The sequence below is a fragment of the Glandiceps talaboti genome, chromosome 17 (assembly GCF_964340395.1).
Source record: "Glandiceps talaboti chromosome 17, keGlaTala1.1, whole genome shotgun sequence".
NCBI lineage: Eukaryota > Metazoa > Hemichordata > Enteropneusta > Spengelidae > Glandiceps > Glandiceps talaboti.
The window spans coordinates 6,687,469-6,714,729 of NC_135565.1; the positions used below are offsets into that span (position 1 = coordinate 6,687,469).

Consider the following 27,261-nt stretch of genomic DNA (forward strand, 5'->3'; position numbering starts at 1 on the left):
TAACAAATGCCGTCTTATGTGAATCTTTTTCATCAAGGGCAATTTGCCAAAATCCACTAGTCATATCAAGTGTAGAAAAATATTTGGGACTTTGGGCCCCGATCATTTCTAAACTATCTGAAATATTTGGGAGCGGATGATTGTAAATTATTGTCACCTTATTTAATTCACGATAGTCAATCACAAGACGCCATGAGCCTGAAGGTTTTTTGACCAAAAGTACAGGTGCACTAAATGGGGATTTGCTACGTCGAATTATATTTTGTCTTAAAAGGTCATTTGTTTGTCTCGAAATTTCCTCACGCTTGTCAGGGGATACTCTATAGGGTGCCTTTGGTTTCACTTTGGCATTAGGTTCTAAATCAATAGTATGTTTAATAATATCACAATAACCCAAAGTATTTGAATTATCTACGAATGCTCGCCTATTTCTCCATAGTACTTCTTGTAAGTCATTAATTTGGCTATTTGTCAAGTTAGAGCATTGCCCAGTGAAGTCAAATAATGAATGAAATTCTTCCCGTTCTAAAGAGGGATTTGTCTGAGAAGGGTGTGTCTTATTATTTAAATATGTGTCCGTCATGTCAAAGTCATGTAAAGTGGTTCCGTCTGGGAGTGGTCTGAAAGTGCCCAATCGAATATGCCTACCTAATATGGCCTCATTGTTAGATGTGTTGATCAACCTGATTGGAACTGAACCCTCATAAGTAGATGCTAATACTCGTGCAACTTGAATGCCTAAGTAATGTAGTGACGTCATGTTGGTAGTGGTTCCTATTAGTCCATTCGGAAATGAGCCCCTTAGCTTAGCCGAAATTATGCATTCACACCTAGGGGGTATGACATATTTTTTAGCTGGTCTCAAGACTGCATTGGCATGGATGAATAATTTCTTGTGTGCAAAATCAATTATTGCTTTGTGCTGCTCTAAAAATTCCATTCCTAAGATCAAATCTCTATCTATGTCCTTAACCAAATGCACTGGAACATTGATTAGTTGATTTTCAATACGTATTGGAATTTTTACATAGCCTTGAATAGGAATCTGCTGATTGTTTGGTAATTCTATACATTTGTATTTAGGTCTTTTAATTTTGAACTTTTTTAGCTGTGGAATTTTTTCAAATAGTTTTGTGGAAACTACGTTTATTGTAGCTCCAGAGTCGATCAAAGCCGAAATTGCAGTATTGAAAATTTTAATAGTGATCAAATTGTTAGATTGTACCTTTAAATCAGCAGATTTTACAGAATTTAATTTGGGCGTGTGAGACATATTAGGCTCTTTGGATTTGATATTTCTCACACTCCTTAATCGTTTTTTGAATAAAAACGACTATAGGTAGGTCTTGGACAATTTCTAGCTATGTGACCTATTTGACCACATGAATAACAACCTCTGTTATTTCTTTCTGGGCAGGATGGGGCCATATGACCTGAACGATTACAATTTCTACATATTTGTCTGCCAGACATAATTTCTCTTCCGCCATATCTTGGGCGATTTTTATCAAAATTATTTTGACGGTCATACATAGGCCTGTTTGTATTGAAATTTGGCCGGCCTACTGCAAAATAATTGCCCTGATTTTGACGAAATTGAAGATTTCTTTGTGTCTGAGGGTAATATCCCGCCCGATTGTCAGAAAATGTTTGAGACTGTACCTGTTGTTGCAATTCTTCATTTCGACGAGTGAGCAATTCATTTTTTTGTCGTAATTGTGTAGTGAGCTCCACCATGTCGTCATGCAATTCTTGATCAATCCTGTTCTTGGGCAACTTCAATGTTGTGTTTCTGGATGTCAGCTGGCTGTCGTGGTTTGGTAGTTGAGATATGATTTCTGCTGTCTTGGCCGCTGAAAACGCATTTTCAAAGTCATTTGGTTCCCGGGATAAAGTTGCTATCTTGATTTCATGACGCAAACCCTGTAAAAATAAACTTAAAATTTCTGGGGCCGTGCGCATTGCTTTAGCACATTTTTCCCGTAATCGGCTGGAATAGTCATCCACAGATTCATTTTGTCGTTGTTTTATCAAACTTAATTGCTGATCAACGAGCCATCTTGGTTGAATACGATGAAATCTTGCAATAAATAAAGGCCGCAATTCATTCCAATTTTGTGCCTGATTTTCGTCCAAGTCTACATACCATCTTTCAGCAACATCTCTTATCAATAATATAAAGTATTGAACTTTTTGATCGTCATTTAAGTTCTTTAATACAGCAAATGCATCAAATTTATTCAACCATCGTTCTGGTGATTCATCTTCTTTGCCATAATAGTAAGGCGGTTTCTCATCACTTATCTGGACTCTTCCTATTCTGTTATTCACATTTTGTATTAGATTTTGAATGTTATGAATAGGGTCAGCTTGATTATTTTGTTCCAAATTTTGTGCAATTGGAATATTTGGTTGTAGGTTGTGATCAATTGGTACAATTGGTATTATGTCTTGATCAATCTGTAAATTGTTCTCCAAGTTTGCCATTTGTGCAAGAGGAATTTGTGGTATGTCTGGCTGTCTCAGTATACGGCCCGATCGTAGTAGCATATAATGTCTTATAAAGTACTTACGTTTTGCGATTGTACTTTTTTACCTGTTGATTCTTTGAATAGCACTGTCCAGCCCGGATTTTACACCAGTGTTACAACGCTGAATTTGGTAGCTGCAACGTTGACCCGTATTCAGCGGTAAACTTTGGACTCGCCCGGATAGCAATCTGAGAGGTACCGATTTCACGAAACAGTGCTCTGTAAAAAGAAGAAACTCACAAGGACACAAATATTACTTTTGTGTTGAATGACTTATACGATTTGCAGCATAGGGAGCTATTCGCCTCAGTTCCAGTCAATTACAGTTAATTGTCAAAGTTCTTTCAAGTAATTTCAGCTCAGCTCACAATTTCTCAAGAACCCGCTGGTATCGCTCTTCACTTCAGTCGCCAACTGACTTAGTCTCCGGAATAGCGAATTCCACAGCTACTTCAAACGCATACGTCATCAACATTTTTATTTAAAACATCGTTCATTCCGTATTACAAATATGGTTAACAAACAAATTGTTTACAACAAAAGATTCTCTCTTAACCTTATTTAGTAAATGTTTATTAATATAATTAATTCAATTCAGCAATAGCCAGTTTATTGACCCGTGCTAAATAATTCTAGCTAGACAGCTGTTGATTCAATTGGGACACAATTTATCACTCTAAGATGACATGTGACCTCTACTCATTAGGATAGAATAACATTACTTGACCCGGCTCTGTCTCATTAATCAATGTGACCTTATCACTTGTGTCTTTTGTCAACAGAGGAATTATCAAATCTTAAATGTTTATTTTGTGACTCGTAACACAAGCAGCTTTTGATAGCCGTTAATCCAGCGACACCAGCACCAATAATGGCGACACGCACACCTCTTGTAGTGTCACTCGACATGTTGAATGTTGATCAACTGGTGACAAGTTACGAATCAATGAATAAGGCCTTTGTGCGACAAAGCAGTGGGAAGGACTGTACAAGTACCCAATGAGAGGAGTTCTCTCTGTCGATGATGTCATCTTTTCAGATCTTTTCAGTCAGAGGTTCCGGCCTCTCCTCTTCTATCAGGGGTGCGTTCCGTTGACAAAACGATTTATAACTGTTTGGCCAGGGCGACCTGACCCTCTTCCGGACAGCATTATGCATGTTGACGTGAAAAACGAAAGATGTCGGCATATTAAAATAGAAAATCGTCGCATTTTGTGTATTTTTAGCACACATCACTGAAAAGAATATTCGCGTACTTAAATCACACCCTTGCAGTAATGTCAGGATGTAAGAATGCCTAAAACAACCCCATTCTTTATGTATGTACTATTCTTGCACAAACGAAATGATGTTTGACCTGTGGCCTGACCCCAATTCTGTCGAAGTTCAATTCAATTCAATTCTTTTATTACTAAACTCACACTATCAGAGAGTGTGGTATGGTATTACAATTCAAGTATAATACAAAACTGCATAGTAATAACAATTTACAAAAAATATTTAACTTGTACAAGGAGCTACTGGGGGTATAGCATGAAGCAGTGTTTCTTAAAAATATTGCCATATCTAAATAATTATATTCGAATTCCAATATTAGTTTTAATATTTTCTTTCTCTGCAATAGAAAAAATACAATTATGTGAATTGCAACTCTTAAATAAAATAGTTTAATCAGATATATGCACATCACATAAAAATGATAAATGAAATTCATCATCTATTTCATTACTATTACATCTGCTACAAATTTTTTCATTTAAAGGTAATCTTGGTTTACCCTTTATTCCTATTTCAATACCTAAAATATGGTCACTTAGCCTAAATTTTGATAAATTTCTACGTTGTGTAAAATCTGTTACATAATATTCCCGTAGTCTTCAAATTCAAATTTTGCTTCGAAAATTCTGTATGTACGTAATTTGTTTCCACTTCCAAGTTTCTTTTTTGTATCACGATTTAAATATAAACAATATTTAATTGTTGCCATAGCTAAACTGTTGGTTTACTTTCCTGCATTTTCACGATAACGTCTTGTAGGATACTTGATGTTCTCCCAGACATTCAGGATTGCATCCCTTGCACCAGACCATGCACCAGGACCTTGTAAACGGTACCAATAAGGAACCATTGGACCATACTCAAATGCATATACAAACTTTGGATCAGAGAACAATAACTTCCAGAAGTTTGGTTTTACACCGATGAATTCGGCGAGTTCTTCTTCATATGGATAAGGCATAACCTGTAAACAATTTAGTATAAGTAAATTCTGGTATGCAAATTTTTCTCGGAAAATTTCATAAGACGAGTTAAATATTAACCTCCTCCATCCATCCATCCATCCATCCATCCATACGTACATACATACATACATACATACATACATACATACATACATACATCCACCCATCCATCTATCCATCCATCCATCCATCCATCCATATATCCACCCATCCATCCATCCATACATACATACATACATACATACATACATACATACATACATACATACATACATACAGACACCCATTCATCCGTCCATATATCCACCCATCTATTCACCCTCATATACATCCCTACATACATTCTGTCATCCCAAGATACATCCCTATATATTTAATTGTTGCCATTAGGAAAATATTAAATGCAAACACAACTTACTTGAGATGATCGAAGAATAATCAGAATGTCTAATTATTAATTAATAATAATTATAATTCTTGTGACAAAGATGTCAGATATTAATTAAATACAATATACAAACTTACAAGCAATATAGATGCCTAATTACCAGTTGGTATTTTGTCTCGATGTATTTTGGGTTCTGTTCAATATCGTCCATCATACGTCTTTTTTCACGCAACACTGTTTTCACAGCGAAGATCTTACTGGCCCATCTTGATTGAATTTCACACACTGGCCATGCAGTAGCAGATAAGGACATCAAACCAATCACAGTCAACCTTTCTGGATTCTCCAGTTGTACGGGAAACACGTACTTGTACAGGTTGACTTGCTTAGATTCATCATTCTTCATCACCTGAAGTTGATATTTTGTATCAAAAAGTGTGAACACAATGGATTTTACAAAAAGGATCCTAATAAGTTAGGGATATATCTTTTCAAAATGGCTGCATGATTGATCAAGTCTGGATTACCCATACTCCATTGGGGCCATCGACTTCCGCCCATCGGGTTCGAGCGGAGGTTAAACCATGGAAATATAAGCCAAGATTAAACTTTAAAATCTGGCTTCTAGCTAGGTTGGTGAAAATTGTCAGTCTAACTTCGTGAATCTTGACCACTTATAATAAGTATGGTGTTGCCAAAAAGTTGTTTGGCACACTCTCATATAGTTGGCAGCTTGATATGTCCTTCCTATAGCAGGACTAACCACGTGACTGTTATGTAGAAAAAGGCAGCCCAGAGAGTTCATGCTAGACGATTACCCGAAAAGCCAAGGCTCAAGGCAATGTAAGCATATATCTGTGTTGAATTTGAAATTATCACCAACAGCTGTCTAAATCCAGAAGGGGCTGATCTGGTGTATAAATCAATGAATGACATGCCTACGTTAACAATTGACCACTTTTACTGCTCAAGTTTTGGATGAATTTAAACAACACAATTGCCTGTCAATTTGTGACGGATTACCGAAACATTAAGCATTCGTAACTGTAGTTATTTGCTTTTACACAGCTCTAAAAAACGTATCCCACCAGTTTTGACGTGGACATTACAGTATGAATGAATGTAAAGTCTTGGAGGTTAGAGAGGCACAAGGTGAGTTTAGACACGTTTATGTGTAGTTTTACTGCATATATTTAAAAGGTACTCACATTATTGTGCCCACTGAATCTCACACAACCACTAACAATTGCCTGAACTAAGTATTAACATATAACTACTAAACTCCCAATTTAAGTAAATTTATGATATAAATTTATGAAAAAATGTTCAGGAAATCCTTACTATGCAATCAATTGTTCTATTATATAATGCCTGAAGATAATTGTAATGCCATAGAAGACATGCAGCGATATCAACATTAGGCTAATAAAAAAGTTGTTTGGTTCCGGTTACCCAACCCCACCTAGTTTTTCACACCGCCCATAAACATTCTATTTTACGTATTCGAGAAAAAATATTAATAAAATCGCGAAATCGTGAAGTCTCGCAAGAAATAGTGGGTACGGAAACTGACATTAACTTAAAGAGACATATAAAACTATTCTTCCAATCTGTAATGGCTGTACATCAGAAATAAACCCAACAGAGACCATTTGGAAAACAATGGAAAACCTGTACTAGACACTCACACATAAAAAAAAAATAGAATAAAATGAAAAATCTACCTACCCCACCTATTTTAAAATTGAATGTAATCGGAACCACACAATTGTTTTTACGCCTTATACTTGAATGGGGTTATATTTAAGTACTTTCACTCGTCGAGTTCAACGCTAATAAACACAGCAACAAAAATCGATTAATGCAACTTACCTGTAATCCAAACAGCTGACACCCCCCACCGACATCTTTTGACAAGAAATATTCTTCTTGTGCTTGCAAAAGACACTCTAGATTCTCAAAGCACAATACAGTACACTGCATAGTTAATTTTTACCTCCCGTAAGGGTACGGGAGGTATTAAAAGGGGAAAGGCTGTGTGTGTGTTTGTTTGTTTGTCTGTCTGTCTGTCTGTCTGTCTGTCTGTCTGTCTGTCCGTATGTCTATCTGTCTGTGTGTGTGTGTGTCTGTAGGTTTTGAGTCAGATCTGTTAATGTTTAATTAGGGAAATTTGCATATATTCTAAGACTGTATACTTCAATTTCAATACAATTTAGTTACTAATTACATGTACAAGTCACTTCGTCTATTTTCGTGTCTATGTACTTCCGGGTTGACATAAACGTTAAACGTGATACAGTCGGCCCTATAATTACTAAGAAATGACAAAACCGTTCGCAAAATAAAGTTCAGGATTTTAATTTTTCAAACTGAATATCAATATCCACTACACATTCAATAACTGGGTTCGTGTATTTAGAAATGTGCCCCGAAACATGAACACGGAACACGGAACACGGAATCGTGTCAGTGTTAATACTAGCTAAGTTAATTAGCAGTACTACTACCATGGTTTCATTGTAGCTGTAAGTTGTACCGGTAAAAATACGATCATCACATCATGTAGGAAGTACAAAAACATAGAACACGTTGTTTTCTTGCTGAATAAACTCACTGAAATAACAACACGGTCAAATTGCGTCTTCGATTTTGACAGCCACCATTGTTATGATTGAGCTTCACTTAGTTCCGTTGAACGTGGCCGGGCGAACGCTGACATCCAATTTGTACAGCGTTTTTACAAAGGGAGCTCGTTAATAACCTACCGAATAATTAACTCAGAAACGTAGTTTAAATACTAACTGATCTAAAAATTACTGTTTAGAAAGACTACGCATCCGTACATAAATACGAAATCATGCGACAAAGATTTCAACTTTTCTAATTTACTTGGTACAGTGTAGAGGCCAGCCTTACCCTTATTTATACACATATCATCGTACAACTAATTTTATTGGCTATAATATTAGCTACATTTGAAAGGTCTCACTTGATTAGCTCACCCTTCGCTATTCCCGTTTTCAAGAGACACCCCGCCAGAATAAAGTGCCACGTAGTACAGCAATGGCGCGAGATCGCCTGTTGGGCGACTTTCCCACCGGGTGTGCTTTTCGAAAACTACACAACATAAGCTTTTATGACACGGAATCATAGAAAATCTACCCTGTTTCCAAACTAATCGTAATTTTATCGCGAATAGACAACCGGAGTTGGTCAAAATAGCAAATTAAAAATCAAATGAATTTTACTATGACCGTGAATTCATATAGCCGGTGGTTTGAATTCTGAGCTCCCTAATATACCTATCGAAAAGTCACTATCCCGTCGGACTACCTGCAATGGGCATTTTAGTAACTTTTACTGGTCCTTACAGAAAGTTACTAGACTTGGGATAGCGGACCAGCGTGTATGTCGAACCCTGATTGACAGACATCAACGTGTACAATGAATTACTTTATATTAGCAATATGATCGTCTGACACAGAAAAAGAGAAAAAAATCATGTTTCTTATTCCCAACAATACAGCGTATAAAAGTGTTTTGAAAAGAGGTCATAATCTGATATACACACCTAGTTTATCGTGACTCTCATAAGAGACGATGCAGATTGTCCTAAAAACAACTTTTGCTGGACGTTAAACCAGGAACGGCAGCAGTAATTGCAACACGCCTATACTATTTGCAGTCTCATCTGACATTTAGAATGTTAATCGACCGTCGACCTGTGACAGGTTATACGAACCCACGCCATATTTCTGCTTGCATATTTATCATACTATGAACCAGAGAAGACAAGCCGAACAGATAAAGTGATATATGCTAATCGATTTACTCCTATCTCTTTCATCTTGCTGTCTAGATGTTATTCTCTGTGCTATTTTACATTGTTTGACTCAGTACTGCAAGAGAGGCGACGAATTCTTTACAATTCGCATTGAAAGCTAATACGCACATACAATCCTGTTTGACCTACCCGGTCAGTCGCTTTTCAAGATTTTATCGTTTTCTGTATCCTATGACACAGACGGAACATGCGCAGGACTTGACCATTCTTCTTTCCTTCAATGTGTCATGTTTATTCACGTATTTGTTTTTGTTTTTCAATTTGTTTCTATGACTACGAAATGACAAATTTTGAATGACTGCTGGGAGTACTTCAATCCAATTCAACTAAAATGAAGAGGTGAAAATGGGATGCACCACATTTAAACTGGCTTGCTCTTGTAATTTATGGACTCGAGAAGAAAAGAGGATAATTACTTTGGGGTTTTTTTTTGTTCGGCACATAGCCCCATGGCCAGTCACTGATGTATGAAGGAATATATATAGCATCATGTCTATTCACAAAACCTGAAGCTGGCATTTTTGTGACAACAAAGTCATCGTTATTCAACCAGGCAGGCAGACAGACCGACAAAACAATCTATTTATGGGTCTGCACCCAAAACTTTGCGCCCTTGTCAGCGATCACGATTTCAAAATGTTATTGCACTCATAAAATTAGTAATTTTGCAAGGGTGTGAAGCGCCTGAACTAAAGTTTTTAATTATATGAGAACACAGAAGTGAGATATAACAATGTATAGTCCTTTATTCAGTCATAAAATCAGCTGAAAAATACAAAGCTATCAACTATAAGAATAAAGACAACGACCTCCTTAATACTATCTACTACGTCATACTGTCTTACGCATGCTCACATCAGTTCTTTGTTCTGTGAGCAGTCAACAGAGCAATCTCTAAAACATACTCAATGGCTTGTATAATACTTCAGTGTCCATAAACTTCTTAGGAATCCCCCGCAGCACAATCGACGCCCCGATCTGCCCTTTCCCCCGTCAAAAACGGCCGCCGAACATGCGAGACGAGACAATTTTGAAAGCTTTCGCGGCTACGAGATCTCGGCAAATGTATCGCGTGATCAACGACCGGAGCGTCGATTGTGCTGCGGGGGATTCCTAAGAAGTGTTGCGGTTAGGAAATGTCAGATTTTCCGTAGGTAGGTCGATATTTTGGCGAAAATAGGGATTGATACGTGCGATGCAGATCCGCATCGCATCAGCTGATTGGAATTCCTGCACTAGGAATTGTAGCGTTAGGTGCGAGTAAACACTAAAACTTAAAAAGTCACGAAAACAGACGAAAAAACCCACAAAACCGCAACAAGACGCTACAATTATTGCAGCTACACATCCCGTAGATGTGAGTAATACACACGATGAACATATCGTGCACTGGCATGTGAACACAGTGCGTTTACGATGCACTGTAACATTTATTTTACGTCACATACCATTGTGATTGTTTTGTACCAATCTGATTAAAATCTGGTGTAGAATTACGTCTCAAATATTTTATTTTAATACCCCGATTTCCTTTGCATCTTGTCGGGCGTTTTCTCTCCTTTATTGAGTGAGCGTCTCTGAGGGAAGGCGGCGCGGCGGTCATGCAATCACAGTACAGAACAAATATATAAACAGGCGGCAATGTACGTACGAGCATGTACGAGGAAATACATGTGAATAAACCAATCGAGCCGTACTCCGGCATCAGATTTTAATCAGATTGCACAAGCTATTTTGGTCTTTGTTTGGATGCAAGTAGAAGCATAATGGGACGAAAAATACTAGACAATCAATGTGGCATATGTACCGTCTCCCAATAGTAGTATGAACGTCTGATCAGCTGATTACAGAAGGTCATCACACTTTGGCGCTTTGTCGCTGGTATCGTGGATGTGTGTATAAATATTATATCGCTCCCACTTAATTCCTTTGTCAACAGAGACAAACATGCCGTAGCCGCGCGCCGATGTTTGTCACTGATTCTTAGTTCTTGATGAACAAATGATAGCAGCATAAATAAGTTTTACGGGGGGGGGGGGGGGTCAAGTAAAAACAATACTCCATTCCATTGTTTCGGAAAAAGCCCACCAACAGAACTAGAAATATTAATCAAGCTCTGAACGTCGAGAGAACAGTTATCTTTGAATGCAATGATCATTATAAATATATATCATTTCAAATCGTTAGGTTACATTCTTACTTGTGTAATACAAATAACTCAGTAATAATTAAGTACAAGAAGGGTATGACTTTTCAACTAATCTCACAAAATGAGTGAGCTTTTCATTAACATTCCACACATTTTGGTACATATATCCTTATTAGTCCCCGCGGACGAAGTCCGGAACGGGGACTTATGGATTGGGTTCCGTCTGTCCGTCCGTCCGTCCGTGCGTCCGTCCGTCCGTCCGTCCGTCCGCAGCTGTTTCTTGGAGATGCCTGGACCGATTTTTTTCAAACTTGGTACAGGGGCAACATGCTATGGCATACATATGCACGTCAATTTGTTTTATGATACGATCCAATATGGCCGCCTAGCAACCATTTTGTTTGCGAATTTTCCCTGTCTAAAGCCATAACTCAGACATGCTTTAACAGATCTCATTCAAAGTTGGCATTAGGACAGTGTTCTATGACATACATGTGCATATTCATATCTAAATCTGTTTGTTTTAGGTTCACAAATGTTGTTGCGTGATCAGAGTAGTGATAATTCCTTAAAACCCAATTATAGCGGGGCTATGTCATTCTCAATGACTTGACATTATATATATATATATATATATATATATATATATATATATATATATATATATATATATATATATATATATATATATATATATATCTTTATTCATTTATTATCTCTTCTTGTTGCAGGTCCATTTACTATGATGTACTATGATTGCGTCAAAAACTGGCAAATGTGTCAAAACAAAGGGACACTTAGAAAATTGAACAAGAACCGAAAGCATTGCCAAGACATTGGAGATCATTGTTACTGTATAGTTCATTGTATAATAGATTTAGTGAGACACTGAATGATTCACTGTATAGCAGTTAGTGAGCGTTTGAATAGTTCACTGTATAACAGAGTTAGTGAGATTTTTGAATAGTTCACTGTAAAACTTGTAATAAAGTGCATGGTGCACACATTCATAATAATAATAATAATAATAATATTTATTTCTTTAAAAAACGCTTTACATGTAAAACAAAACATCTCAAAGCGCTTCACACAACTTTGTAAAAAAAGAATTAAAAAACCATCAATAAAATACTTTCATTCAATAAAAAGGTGTGTCTTAAGATTTGATTTAAAAACATCAATATTTATGCTAAGACGGAGTGAAACTGGTAGCTGATTCCAGAGACGCGGAGCACACACCGAAAAAGCCCTGTCTCCATAAAAAACCGTGTTGGCAATTGGCTGGCGAAGTGTATGAGCACCTTCGGTAGAGGAACGAAGGGTACGACCAGAAGAACGGATTTCTAGCAGTTCTCTGAGATAAACAGGGGACATGTTACTTAAAACCTTGTATGTTAAACATAGAATTTTGAACTTTATCCGTTTTTGTATGGGCAGCCAATGTAAATTATGAAGTACTGGTGTAATATGGTCTGTTCTGGGTGTTTTCATGACTAGGCGTGCAGCAGCATTCTGAATTGACTGGAGCTTATGGATTTGATAATCTGGCAGGCCATAAAGTAGAGAATTACAGTAGTCAAGACGAGATGTAACGAACGCATGCACTAATTTTTCTGTGGACTGTTGATCTAAAAGATTACGGATTTTTCCTATTTTCCAAAGAGCAAAGGACGCTGACTTACATATACTAGCAATGTGAGATGTCATTGTCATTGATGCATCAAGTGTGACACCAAGGTCTCGAACAATCGAAGAAGAATGAACTATGGCACTCCCAACTTGTATGTCGCACTCCCGTGGCCCGTCCCCATTTCCAAACTTCGAGGAGAATTTTATCACCTCTGTCTTGCCATCATTAAGTGCAAGCATGTTGTTAGCCATCCACTGACGAATTTCGTAAATACATCCCTCAATTTGTTCACTTGGGACGCAACCACCGGGGCACACGACATACAGTTGGGAGTCATCAGCGTAGAACATACTTTCTAAACAGTGTTTACTGATGATGTCCTCCAGGGGCGCTGTATAAAGACTAAATAATACTGGTCCAAGGACAGAACCCTGGGGGACCCCACAATCAAGTGATTGTGCTTCCGACACCACCGAACCAATACGTACTTTCATTGTTCTGTTCTGTAAATATGAGGTTATCCAGTCTAATACTGTACCTTGAATGCCAAACCTATGGCGGAGTCTGTGTATCAGAATGTTATGGTCGATGGTGTCGAAAGCAGCTGATAGGTCAAGTAGAATCAAAATAACGTCCTCCCGCCGATTCATACTATATATTACAGTTTTATGGCAAACAAATCCCTGTATTATGCTTCCTCGGAACACCTACACATTTTACATCCATTACATTCCAATTGCTGACACATGACTCTACTATATTAAAACATGCCCAAACAGAAATGGTGTATGGAAAGTTGGGATATCTATAGATTTCAATATACTGCTTTGGAAATTACTTAGATTTTCACAAGCTCATCAACACATTCAAATCTGAACAGTTGTCTTAAAATTATCACTTATTTTGGAGAACCCTAATGAAAATGGTGAGAACAAGCATTACAATAGCCATGGCTAAAAAGTGCAGGAGTTAATACTAAATTTCCATCAGGGATGACAAAGGGAAGCAGTTGCATTTGACATGGTATGACGCCCTCCGGTGGCGAGATTGAGAGAATACAGAATAGTCCCCATGATGACAGTGCTTGAATAACGCGTATATCATTGAATAAAGATACATGCACTCCCGATGTAATTTTCGTACTTGAATTTCACTACTTCAGTTACTTTGCGTAATAGTCAACTGAACTACGTCAAAGACAGTGCATTAGAGTTGAACGTGCTTCTCACGGAATAGATTTGGCTTGATACAATTTTAAATACAGATATAAAACACAGTACACTTTTGCCACGTCATTGCAGTGCTTACCTTCCGTAACTTTTCAAATTTCCAAGCAATCCCTTCTTCATAGAAAATTCGGCTATCGTCGTTTACAAATTTGATACCTGGCCAGATTATTAAGTATAACTAGAACAGACGTGACTAGGTGTACTGATCCTAAAGTACAGGGACTCAAGATGACGATCGTATTTTAAGTTGGCACAATTTGTCATAGTCTTGTTTGCATACGGAAAGTCGTCCGGTGTTGTACGAAACGCGGGTACCGTCTGCAGCAATAAATTTGTCCGAGCATTGATTTTGCTTATATATTAACTTTCATTTATGACAATATACATGAATAACATTACATTAATGTTATTGTTCAAACGTTACAAAGTTCCATTCACGAAGGCTATATTGACAATAATTAGTAAAACAGGGAGAGTCCCGCACAAAACATCATGTATATATTGTCCCGCATCTAGCCACGGGTAACAGGACAACTGCCCCCCGGACAATTGCCCCCGAAGGACAACTGCCCCCGAAAAAAATCTAGTATTACAGATGAACGGGTTTGTCATTCATTAATAAGTCATCATTTTTACACTCAACTATTTCAATTCAAAGTCCTTTGTTTCAGAGCACTTTTCTCATCATCCGGGCACTTTTCTCATTTCTCATCCACAGCAGCACTATTACTATATTAGCTCCTATCTGTTTAAAAAGCAGCTAACCGTGGTTTGCGATAATCAACGTTTCACACTAGTCTTATACCGCTGTACTTTATTAATCGTTTCTGACATGTTAAACACGGTCGCCATAATTAAATGACATTAGCTACATCAAGGCATGACTTCGTGGAGCAATTGGTGTTTAACTACCACTAAAAACTCATCTAATCACAACGGTGTATATCTAGACACTTGAGGGATATTGTTTCACTACTTAGTCAACAAAAACTGAAAAACTTTACCAGTGGCATTTGTCTGTGCATTGACTACTGAAAGACAGGCAACGAATTAATTTCAGTTTACCTTCACCTCTGACAAGAGAGTCTTCACTAATCACAGGAGATGAGCTGATAGAAATCAAGAGGGACCTGTCCGGTAAAATGTGACCTTTCCTCAACTCCATTTTACTAAAATTCGACCCTCCCTCAATTTATATCGATCACTTTAATAAGAAGTTAGAATGTCATCCAGCCAATCTGTCTGTGTGTTCAAGTCAGCCAGTCCGTCAGCCAATCAATCAATGAATGAGTGAGTGAGTGAGTGAGTGAGTGACGAACGAACAAACAAACGAGTGAGCTAGTCAGTCCACTGGATGAGTGGGTAGATGGATTGGTGGGTGAGTAAATGGATGGATGAGTGAATAAGTTAGTGAGGTAGCAGTGTATTATCACGAATGACTGACTGAATGAATCAATAAATGAAATGTTCACGAGAGGATAGTGGAATGAATGGATTAGTTCATAATCTAGACTGTCCGTCAGGTAGTTAAGATGTTGACATCATCCATCCTGGATTAAAATCCGAACATGTAATTTGGAAAATCAACAATGTAAACAAAGGCCAAGTGCGATATAAAGCTTAATGAAGTAGCAATTATTATGAGTCAATTGTATACTTAATGTGATTTGGGGTTTTGGAAAATGGACATGCGAGTGCGAAATTGCATTTATTCTGGCTATACTGATTATTTTGAGTTTATTTGTCAACTATTCAGAAGCGTTAATCAAAGCAACCAATGGCCCATTGCTTAAAATTACACTTGTATGATTAGGATTATTATGATTATGATTATTGTATTGAGTATGATTATGATTATAATGTTATGATTATTATTATTATTATTATGATCATGATCATGATTATGATTATTATGATTATGATTTTGATTATCATAATTTTGATTGTTATTATTATTATTATTATGAATATTATTGTTATGATTATTATAAAATGGTTATGATTATGATTATTATATTATGATTATGATTATGATTATGTTAAAATCTAGGCGTGAGAAACTTGTTTGGCAGAGCTAGGTTAAGGTTCATCCACAACAAAAGAATAATCTCATCTGATACTTATTAAGGTAGAACTAATGTGATGACGAGGGACTGAAACACAGTCCTTTAAATGTGTCAATATCTGTAGAATACTGTGACTAGTATCACCTATAATCTGTTTATCATTAGATCTACATGTTACAGTACTTTCACTGTTTTATGACCAAAAGTACTTATATATGTCATATATAATAATTCAATTATCAAACTCGTTAAAATTAAAAGCTACATCAACAAGCAGTATGTAGGATACATGTGCTTTGTTTTCAACAATGTACCAACCAAATTAGATGGAATTTACAGCTTGCATTCGTAGGATATTTTCCAATTACGAAAAACCCACATCGACTGTGCAACGACAAAGTAATTGATAAAACTGAAAGCTAACTAGTTGTATAGAACACTTCCGCAAAACGAGTCACTACACAATGAAACACCCCCCCCCCCTCCACCACTGAGTCCTTCCCTAAACATTTTGAAAATGTGGCCTTCCATAACACCAAATTTGTAAAAACTGACCCATCATATACTCAATGCCCACTTAGTAAGTACATATACTAATTAAGTGCTCCCTAAGCTAGTTGGAAATCACTCTGGATAGTAAGTATCAGTACTGTACTGTATCACAGTCATTTCCTCGTGTCCTAATAAAACTTGGTATGATTTGACACACACACACACACACACACACACACACACACACACACACACACACACACACGTGTAGTCGCCCTATGTCAGGAAACGCAAAAACTGTACCGTGTCAAATAACTTTTAATAAACCCTTATTGGAAACATAGACAAATTATTATTATTAGTTTTACTACAAAAACAATAATGTGTTATAATACAGTAGGCCGGGTATTTGATAAGATTGTAATAATTACAAGTTTGCAGGTTATAGGTTCGAGCAATGAGCACAAAGTGGGAAAGCGCTATATAAAAACAAATATTATTAACATTATTATAAGTCAACCTCTGTTGACCCAGATGTACCAACCAATAGAAATCTTCCTAGGTCACCAAGAAATAAGCTGTTGTTGAATGGTGTTGACTCCGACCGTTTCTGATCACCCTTATGCACTAACAATGATTGGCAAAGCTTGCATAAGTGAACATTTTGAACCTACCAATGCGTGGCTTCTAAATCAGTTAGAGTTCAACAACTTACATCTGTATGAATAAGTTTCATTCCACCTCAACTTTTCCATAACATTGTCTCTCTTACCGAACGCAACTATTATGTCTACTTACTAAGGCTTTTGCAAAACTTGTAAATATCTAGCCTACGTGTGTAATAAGACCTAGTGTGTGCCATGTGGCTCCGAAGGTTGCCGAACAAATCCGAAAGAAGAGAGTACTTGGGGCGTACAGTGTAAACGACCTTTGAGGTGCAAAAGCGACCTTTGGTTATTTGTATTATCAAAAGAATGCCCGACGGACTAGCAGCTAAATAATAGTGAATATCTAGAAATATCAATATAAGAAAAACAACAAAAGTATCAAAGTTGCCACGTTGATCAGTACGTAAATTCGTTACTATAGTCAAGCCATGATAAATTCTAGATTTTGTGTAGTCTAAGTGTGAACATATGCATTGCATACTAGCATATCACTTTGTCTCACTGTCTCGATAACGTCTTGTAGGATACTTGGTATTCTCCCAGACATTCAGGATTGCATCCCTTGCACCAGACCATGCACCAGGACCTTGTAAACGGTACCAATAAGGAACCATTGGACCATACTCAAATGCATATGCCAGTTTTGGATCAGAGAACAATAATTTCCATAAGTTTGGCTTTACACCAAGTAACTCGGCGATTTCTTCTTCGTAAGTGTAAGGCATCACCTATCGAAAGTTAAGACACATTTTAATGAAATAAAAATGCACATGTACGATACAATAGCAGCAGTCGACAATACTTTTACATGGAAGTTTAGTTGTCTTGGAAGTTTCATATGTCGATGTTGGGATCGTCCATACTGATGAGTGAATGTGATTGAACCCAATGCCATTTACCTCATTTAACATCCGGTTTTGTTTTGTTTTTAAAACAAAGGAAATTCATAAAATATCCTTCTCCTTAATTACCTGAAACAGACCGTCGTTAGGCTAGACAAAAGATCCCAACTAATATTGCTACATTAATTGTATAGCGTAGCTCGATATAAATCGAACTCAACACTCTACATTAAAAAGAAATACTTTTTAAAGGTGGGGATCACTTAAAGTTAAAGCAACCAAAACAGTTCTTCAGATTGGTAAGTCAAATAACTTGCACGGGTTATACCAGACAAGCAGTTTAACAAACAAAGAAAAAACTCACGAAAATTATCATGTCACGAAACCTACCGATTTTGGCATGATTTTGGTCTAGCCAAATAATAAATATGACAACATTAGTACTATTTTGTAGAGCCAGATGACATTCAATTTCGGCTTCACAGTTTTTATTACAAATGCTAAAACAAACAAAAAACAAACAAACCAAACGACACGACAACAACAAAAACATACAAAAAGTATACATTCTTGGAAAAGTATACTTACGAATACGTAATGTGTCCCGATGTATCTTGGGTTCTGTTCAATATCTTCCATCATACGTCTTTTTTCAGGTAACACTGCTTTCTCCGTGAAGACCCTGCTGGCCCATCTTGATTGAATTTCCAACGCTGGCCATGCTGCTGCAGATAATGACATAAGGCCAACCATAGCCAACCTTTCTGGATTCTCTAGTTGTACCGGAAACACATACTTGTACAAGTTGACTTGATCAGAATCACCTAGAAAAATGAATGATGTAATTCGGCAATATTTTTTTAAAATTCATTTCCCCTAAAACAAGTCTTTGTTGAAGACATACTTCGAACATTTCAACTTACTGATTCATATTCTCATTTTTATGATGAGGATAGCCACAACTCTAAAGTTATAATGAAGGTCAACAAACAAAGTGATATGCATATGTAAATTAGTACTGTAACTGACATTTGTGCCAGGTTTGGTTGAAATTGGTCTGTGAATGTCAGAGGTGTCCACTTTGAATATTGTGTGTTGTTTTACCTTGCACATGGAGATTTAATGACCGGTCAGTTTCTTTGGCGGGGGGTGGATTGGTGGGGGGGGGGGTCACCCTGTTTATGAAATTGGCAAGGGGGGTCATGCTCTTTTGAAAATTGTGGATAGGGGGTCATTGTGTTTTGGATTGTGATGGAAGAAAAAAATCCTTTTCTACAATGGCATATAGCCTTGTCTGAAATGTGGTACATGTAAACATTTGTTCGTGTCCCTGTTTCTTACATGAATAATATTACTTATTAGTTCAAACATAACTATACATATAGATATACATGGATTACCTAGCTACCACACTAGTTACAGAACATGTCATGTAAATTTGGCTGTTTTACAATCATTGCTTCACTTATATTGCACTTTGGGGCAAAAGTGAATGTGAAGGTTTCGTAATGGTAATCTTCATAGATAGTTTATTAATGAAGGTATTAATACACTTTCTATTTTGGATACTACTTTCTATTTTGGATACTACATGTTATTGACACTACAAATCACCACATCTCATCAGATTCCAGTTTCTATTATACACTAGGTATGACCACCTAAAGTTCTCTAACATACCGGTGGCTTTACTATACATGCAATATTAATGCCCCTACACCAATGTTATGGGCCCATATTTATGTGACATGGAAAACTCATTTAAAACTTACATTTACGTTAGCTTTCCGAAACTTGGAAATATTACCTCAAAGGCTATGAATAACCCAACCATTGCCTTAATAGTAGCACAAACACTCCAGATCTGCCAGGGGAAAATCACCAAGGACTCCCTCACCCCCAGAGGTCACTCATGCATTCAACCAACAATCAGATGCACCAACCTTTTTACTGTCTTAATGGTATTAAACTTTTCTTAAATATTTTCATCATATTCTAATTTGTCTTTTAAAGATGTGAAATGTTTGCCAAGATAGTCTAAAATTGCCTTAAACTCTAAATCTCCCTACCAATGATACTACTATTAGATGTGCTGACCTTTACTATAAGGATGCCATTTAACTTTTTAAGAACATATTTCAACCCTTAGTGTAAGTTATAAAAATAGTTTCTGATACTTGTAAAGCATGGACTTGAAAGGGTCTAAATTGCCTACAAATTGGCTTTAAGAGTAAAAATCCTCCAGGGCATCTAGGGGGAGACCCCATCGGACCCCCCCCCCCCACATTTGGTGGACATATCCCAGTCTCAAGCTCTCCCCCTACCTTTTACTGTCAAGATGCTATCAAACTATATTTCAAAAATATTTCAACCCTATGTAATTGCTTTTTACATGTTGGTGCTGTCTTGTAAAGCTTGGAAATAATTGTCTGAAAGTGTCTGAATAGTCTTAAAATTGACTTTTAAGAGTAAAAATCCTCCAGGGCTTCTAGGGGTGAACCATCGGACCCACCCATGAGAGGTACGTGTACATATTCCCTTCTCAAGCTTTCCCCCTACCTTTCACTGACAAGATGTTATCAAACTGCTTTCGAATATATTTACCCTGTTTAGTCAATAAACATACGATAGTGCTATCCCAGGATCTCACAAAGTACTTGCAAGATGGTCAAGCAGTCCACACTAAGTCACAATAAAAGAAATACCTATGATGTGAATGTGATACATGGGGGTCATCATGTTTCAGGATTAAGTGGTAGGGGTCAGCCTGTTTTCGATTTTACAGATAGGGGGTCAGTGACTTTTTGGCGGCCTGATGGAAGAATCCCCCCCCCCAGGCTGGAGAAACTGACCGGTCCCTTAGTTCGAAGTTCAAACTCCAGTAAGAAAATTCCTAATCAATAACACTAAAACGCGGTCTCTATCTTTTAAGCTTTCAGAATATGAATTAGTAAGTTGAAATGTTGGGTGAGATTATGTCTTTGTCTATTTAGTAATAGAATTTTGTTAACAGACATTAACACCACATGTTTTCATCTGGCATTCCCATTTTTATTCAAATTACACATTACCATAAATCCATGATTGGTCGATAACAGGTACTGAATATTCACAACCAGTAGCGAAAATCACGGCATCAATATTTTCCAAGATGGTTCCGTTTTTCAGTTTTAGATTGTTTTCTTCAAAGCCTACGATGTCAACAACTGGTGTAAGCTGTCCTTGAACGATACGGTCCTGTATGTCATCACTTGCCATGAATGATTTACTTTCCAAAATGGACTCCGTACTCTGTGTAAAAAAGAAGTACGAATCTACAGTTATAGTGGCCATTCCAAAAAAAAAAACCTGGACAGGATAATGCTACCTTCTGAAAAACACTCGTATGTTATTCATATCAAAACATTTACACGTCAAAATATTGTTCCGTTGCTATAAAATAGTGTGTTCTATCTTTACCATAAAAGGATAGATGGTTTTACAATAACGATTAAAACTGTTGTGCGACAGGACCCATGTTGTCACACACAAACATCTGTACATATGCTGACAACAAAAGATAGGCGACAAGGCGAGGAGTAGGCATGTAATAGATAATCTTAAATGAGTTTTGTGATAAAGTAAAACTGATTTTATCTGGGTTTTCTTTCTTATTGGACAAGTAAAGAATAGCTGCTAGCCTTCTAGAGATGTTTTATATAAATAGCGGGATTTGGTGTGTGAGGAAAAATAAACAACATGTCTTTATTTAGTCAATAAATGGAATGACTACACATCTGGAAGAGAAGAGTGGAAGTTATTCTTAAGTGTATTCAAGAATTGTATTTCGTGCACGCTCTCCTGAACATCACCCGATCCTAGAATGTATTTCGTGCAACCATAGAATGTAACTTAAAGCTTCTGTCATGTAAAACTTGCAAGGGTAAAATGTAAAAAATGTATTTCGTGCAAGATATCTGACTTGTGGCCATGGATGGATTGTAGTCTATGCATATATAGACAGGCCATGGAAAGTTGAAAGTTGCCTACACGAAAACATAAAATACAGAAAGCCCATGAATCCATCTAGGTAACATAAAACCATCACTATGATTAGGCTAAATAAAAAATGCTGTGGGTAGCTGATTAAGCCGCAAACTCTGGGCATTTTCTTTCATTCATTGTTGTCATATGGAAACCCCATGTTACATATACCATATACTTTTTAGGCATGACACAGACAATGCTGAAACTGATGTGGTGTGTTACAATACATATGTTGACTGATCGCGCTCATGCAACATCATATGTCATTTTCCCTCAGGCCTGTGGGTCACCTAACAGATTGTTTCAAGTGTGCTGGTGGAGTAGACGCAGTTGAGAAACTTCAGGGCCTTTACAATTTCCGTTTTGAAACAGACTGTGTTCAGATGACCCACATTTCCTCGAGGAAATAGATGCATGATGTTGCCCTCGCGATAAGTCAACATGTGTGTAATATTTCCCTGGCTTGTCATGTGTGTGTGCGTGCGTGCGTATGTTTGTGTGTGTGTGTGTGTGTGTAATTATGTATGTATGTATGTATGTATGTATGTATGTATGTATGTTTTCATCACTTTCAGATAAGAGATTTTTTTATAAGTATCTGCATAAAAATGTAAGAGATCATTGACTTACGTGCAACCCAAAGAGTTTGTAATCGGCCACTCTTGTTTTACATAAGTGCTCTACAAATTCACCAAATCTCAAGTCTGATTTCCGAAAGTTTGATCTGGTAAAAACAATCATGTCCCATGGCTGACCATTAATGATTCGAGGGACACAGTTGGTGCCGTGACGTACACTTAGATATACCTACAGATATTATTGAAAACTATCATTAAACCTGCAGTAGATGCAACTGGAACATTATTTATATCAAATAACCAAAGATATATTCCCTACAAATTGATCAATTACTTATAATAAAAAGATGCTGTATCTGCTAATTAGTGGTCAATATTATCTGTATGTAGTGTAGTGGTAATTTTACATCTTGATCGAAAACTAAGTATTGTCACCACATTGAAACTGTACTAGTTGTAACTGGAACGTCATTGTTCGATCAGACAACCACAATACAGTCACTGACAATTGTTAAAATGCCAATAATTACATGTAAATCAGTGGTCGACATTATCCATAAGCAGTACAGGAATATGCTGAAATCATGATCGTCGTTGAGGGCGCTGATTTTTGGATACGGACTCAAAAACCAAGTTGTTTTGATATATCGTGTATACAGCTATAAAAAAGTATGTTTATCCACAGGTGATACTGTTCAGTGTGTATGATGTGACGAGTAAGTTATTGTATCTAACAAAACATTTTCAAAAAAGCTTTTCAGTTGCAGCTATTGCAACTTTAAGGGGAAGGATACTCTTTGAATTTACTATAAACTTTGATGCATGATGCATCTCCTCAGTTAACGCTGGATGATAGAAAACCACTAATTTACTTGGTCGGATACAAGTTAATTGTTTACATCTCTAGAACTATTTCAATTTTACTGGTAAAAAAGATCAATAAAACTGATAACAACTGATAAAACATTGAGGTCCCCCTGCCTGAAGTGATTCACTCCTTGAAAACAGACTTGCCTATGGATAAACTATGTTTATGGTTAATGTCTTTGGATAAACTATGTTTATGGATAATACCTTTGGAACTATGTCTATGGTTAATGCCTTAGGAACTATGTTTATGGTTAATGCCTTTGGAACTATGTTTATGGTTAATGCCTTTGGAACTATGTTTATGGTTAATGCCTTAGGAACTATGTATATGGGTAATGGATAAACTATGTTTATGGTTAATGCCTTTGGAACTATGTTTATGGTTAATGCCTTTGGAACTATGTTTGTGGTTAATGCCTTAGGAACTATGTCTATGGTTAATGCCTTTGGAACTATGTTTATGGTTAATGCCTTTGGAACTATGTTTATGGTTAATGCCTTAGGAACTATGTTTATGGTTAATGTAAGAATATTGTTAGTTGCTATATTAAATGTATCATTTATGTTGACAAATATAAACATAAAGAGCACATTTTACTTGTTATCAGATAATCAACAACATACTCAAAACGTTTGAGAAGGAATGAAATATCAATAATATAATATAACACTGTCTTCATGGTTAACCCACCATCTTGATAGCAATCGAAGTCAAACATTGACATTGACGCATGCCTCAATCTAGTTTGCAAGTCACCACAAACAACCAATCAGAAATCACATTTGACCACCACAGATAGCAGTGATATGTGTGGGCATCAATGCGTACAATCTTCACACATTATAAGGTAATCAAATCCACAATGGAACTAATAAAATAATTAATATGTGTCACAACATTACAGATAAAAACGTATTTGCAAATTCACTTACAACTAATAAAATATGATAAACGTATATAACTTGCCTCTGCACCACTTCTAGCAATCTCACAGGATATCTCACCTGCAGTATCACACCCTCCTGTACAGACAGACAGACAGACAGGCAGACAAGCAGACAGAGAGCAACAGACAGACAGACAGACAGACAGGCAGACAGACAGACAGACAGACAGACAGATAGATAGATAAACAGACAAAAATATAGTGTTAGATATATGGTGTGTGGAACATCAGGATTTGGGACAAAGTCATATTACAAGGGCAAATTGTTGGAAAACACTTCGTTTCATTTTGTGGTAAGGCGGGGTAGGTCATAGACAGCATACTGGTGATACAATTGCGTGATTTCAACAATTGAAAATATTTGCTAATGGTCATATTACACATCATAGTATATTACTATGATTTTCATCCTAATAATTATGATATTTTTAATGGTGAAAGAAAATGTTATGTGTATTTATATTCCTCAATTTTTGAGCTCAAATGTTACCGCTATTGTACAAATCTCGGGCTCGTTTTTGCCGGTAAGCAACTTATCTGGGAATGAAGAAGTCGACGTAGTCGACAATTACCCTGACAGTCAATCCTAGCATGCATGGAATTCATGTTGTACTTTAATGTTGTACTATGTGTATAATATTTGATATTTGGTTTTTAACGACCTTTTCATATTTAGCCATTCAACTACTAAAGTGTTTTGATGTTTTCTACTTTGATTATCGAAGGTTTTGATGTGTTTTCATTATTTCACAGGATTAGTATATAAAAATGGACGTCATAAAGGAATCACACTTACCTACAACCACAACTTTCTTGTCTCTAAATTTTTCGGCGTTTCGATATTCACTGGCATGAATCTTGATTCCATGGAATGTATCTAATCCAGGATAATCAGGTGTAAACGGTTTATTATACATCCCAATACATACCATGACGTAATCAAAGTATTCTTCACTCGCCGAATCATTTTCGTTTTTCAGAATCACCTTCCAATATTTACCGCCTTTATTTTTCACGATGTCCGTCACCGTCGTGTTGAACTTGATGTATTTATCCAGGCCAAAGTTACTTCTGTAGTCGTTTAAATATTCTAATATTTTCTTGTGTGATAAAAACGGTGTGTATTCTTTAGCGAACGGGAAGTCTGAAAACGCTAGCATTTCTTTACTGGTATTGGTGACAACAGAGCGGTATATAGCTGCACCTTGTCCTGGTCGCAGCTCGTTGCTATAGTTCCACAGACCCCCTGCAGAGAATATACAGAATGACCCTTGCTTATTTAGGCCAAATCTGTACAAGTTTATACAAAAATGAAGGCAGTTAAAGGCCTTGCTTATAATTTAGGTAGTTGTCTGCCAGACCATACGATAGGCTTGTCCTTGAGAAAAGAACGTTCCACTATAGATATAGTCTAATTTCTGAAAGTCGCTAAATAAGTCAAATAACTTTCCAACATTTCTAGTGTGTTTACCAAAATGTAATCGGTTATTTCCATCACCGTAATGAAGATGTGTAGTAAGTATCCGTTGAATTGCAGCAGTCTTTGCGATATCATGTCCATAGACAGGCAGACAGACAGACAGACAGACGTATAGACAGACAGACGTATAGACAGACAGACAGACAGACAGACAGACAGACAGACAGACAGACAGACAGACAGACAGACAGACAGACAGACATACTGAGAGAGAGAGAGACAGGCCGACAGACATACAGACAAAAAATCATAACATAGTCTTCCCTTACGGAATGTCAACATTTGGCAGTGTTAGTAAGATTTTTGTTGAACTAGACAATTCAACTGACTTCCATTGTCAGCTTGAAATACCTACCTTCCATTTATGTCCTTGCTAAAAAAATTCAGTCCTTTCTGACCTACATTGCAAATGATAACGACCCCATTTCGTTTTCCCCGTCCTCCGTTTGTACGAACTTCAAATTTAGAAAGGAAAGCACAAAGAAGGAATGAAATAACATATGCAAAAGTACCTGGTTTATCATGTCTCTCATAACAGATTGGATCAAGGTTCTCTTCCAAGCAACTTTTGATGGACGCCAATCCTGCAACACCAGCACCAATAATGGCGACACGCGTACCATTTGCAGACGTACCCGACATATTGAATTCTGTTGAATAGGGAAAGTGAAATTTATCACGTGCACTCAATAAATATGTATTGAGTTCAAAGTCACAAGGGTCATACAACAGTTGTCATAAAATTGCCGACATTTGTAATATAACGTTGCCGACATTTTTAATAAACTAACGACATTTGTAATGAAATTGCCGACATTTGTAGTAAACTAACGACATTTGTAATAAAATTGCCGACATTTGTAATAAACTACCGACATTTGTAATAAAATTGACGACATTTGTAATAAACTAACGACAATTGTAATAAAATTGCCAACATTTGTGATAACATTGCCGACATTTGTAATAAGATTGCCGACATTTGTAATAAACTAACGACATTTGTAATAAAATTGACGACATTTTTAATAAACTAACGACATTTGTAATAACATTGCCGACATTTGTAACACAATAGCCGACATTTGTAACGACATTTGAAGTAAAACTGACAGTAAAAATTTACAAAATAAGTGCCTCATCTTCACCAATCTTAGATTTCAACAAATTAAACACCTGGATCTAAGAAACTTCATCAAAATTCCCTGTGTAAGAACTTATTCTACAAGTTAAGCCAGGGAAGTTTTGCGCCGGTATTTAGCACCAAAAATTGATACA

At 36.8% G+C, this 27,261-nt stretch overlaps 1 protein-coding gene across 1 annotated transcript; it reads right to left on the minus strand.

Moving 5' to 3' along the window:
- Positions 1 to 2,644: 2,644 nt before the first annotated feature.
- On the minus strand, positions 2,645 to 26,625 carry LOC144448657 (flavin-containing monooxygenase 5-like). Its single transcript, XM_078138935.1, has 8 exons — positions 26,496 to 26,625; positions 25,300 to 25,749; positions 24,524 to 24,579; positions 22,739 to 22,915; positions 21,154 to 21,373; positions 18,671 to 18,906; positions 4,538 to 4,773; positions 2,645 to 2,750 (listed from the first exon to the last, which is right to left on the minus strand). The coding sequence occupies exons 1-8, from the start codon at positions 26,623 to 26,625 to the stop codon at positions 2,645 to 2,647; spliced, it is 1,611 nt and encodes a 536-aa protein (XP_077995061.1).
- Between the last annotated feature and the right edge of the window lie 636 nt (positions 26,626 to 27,261).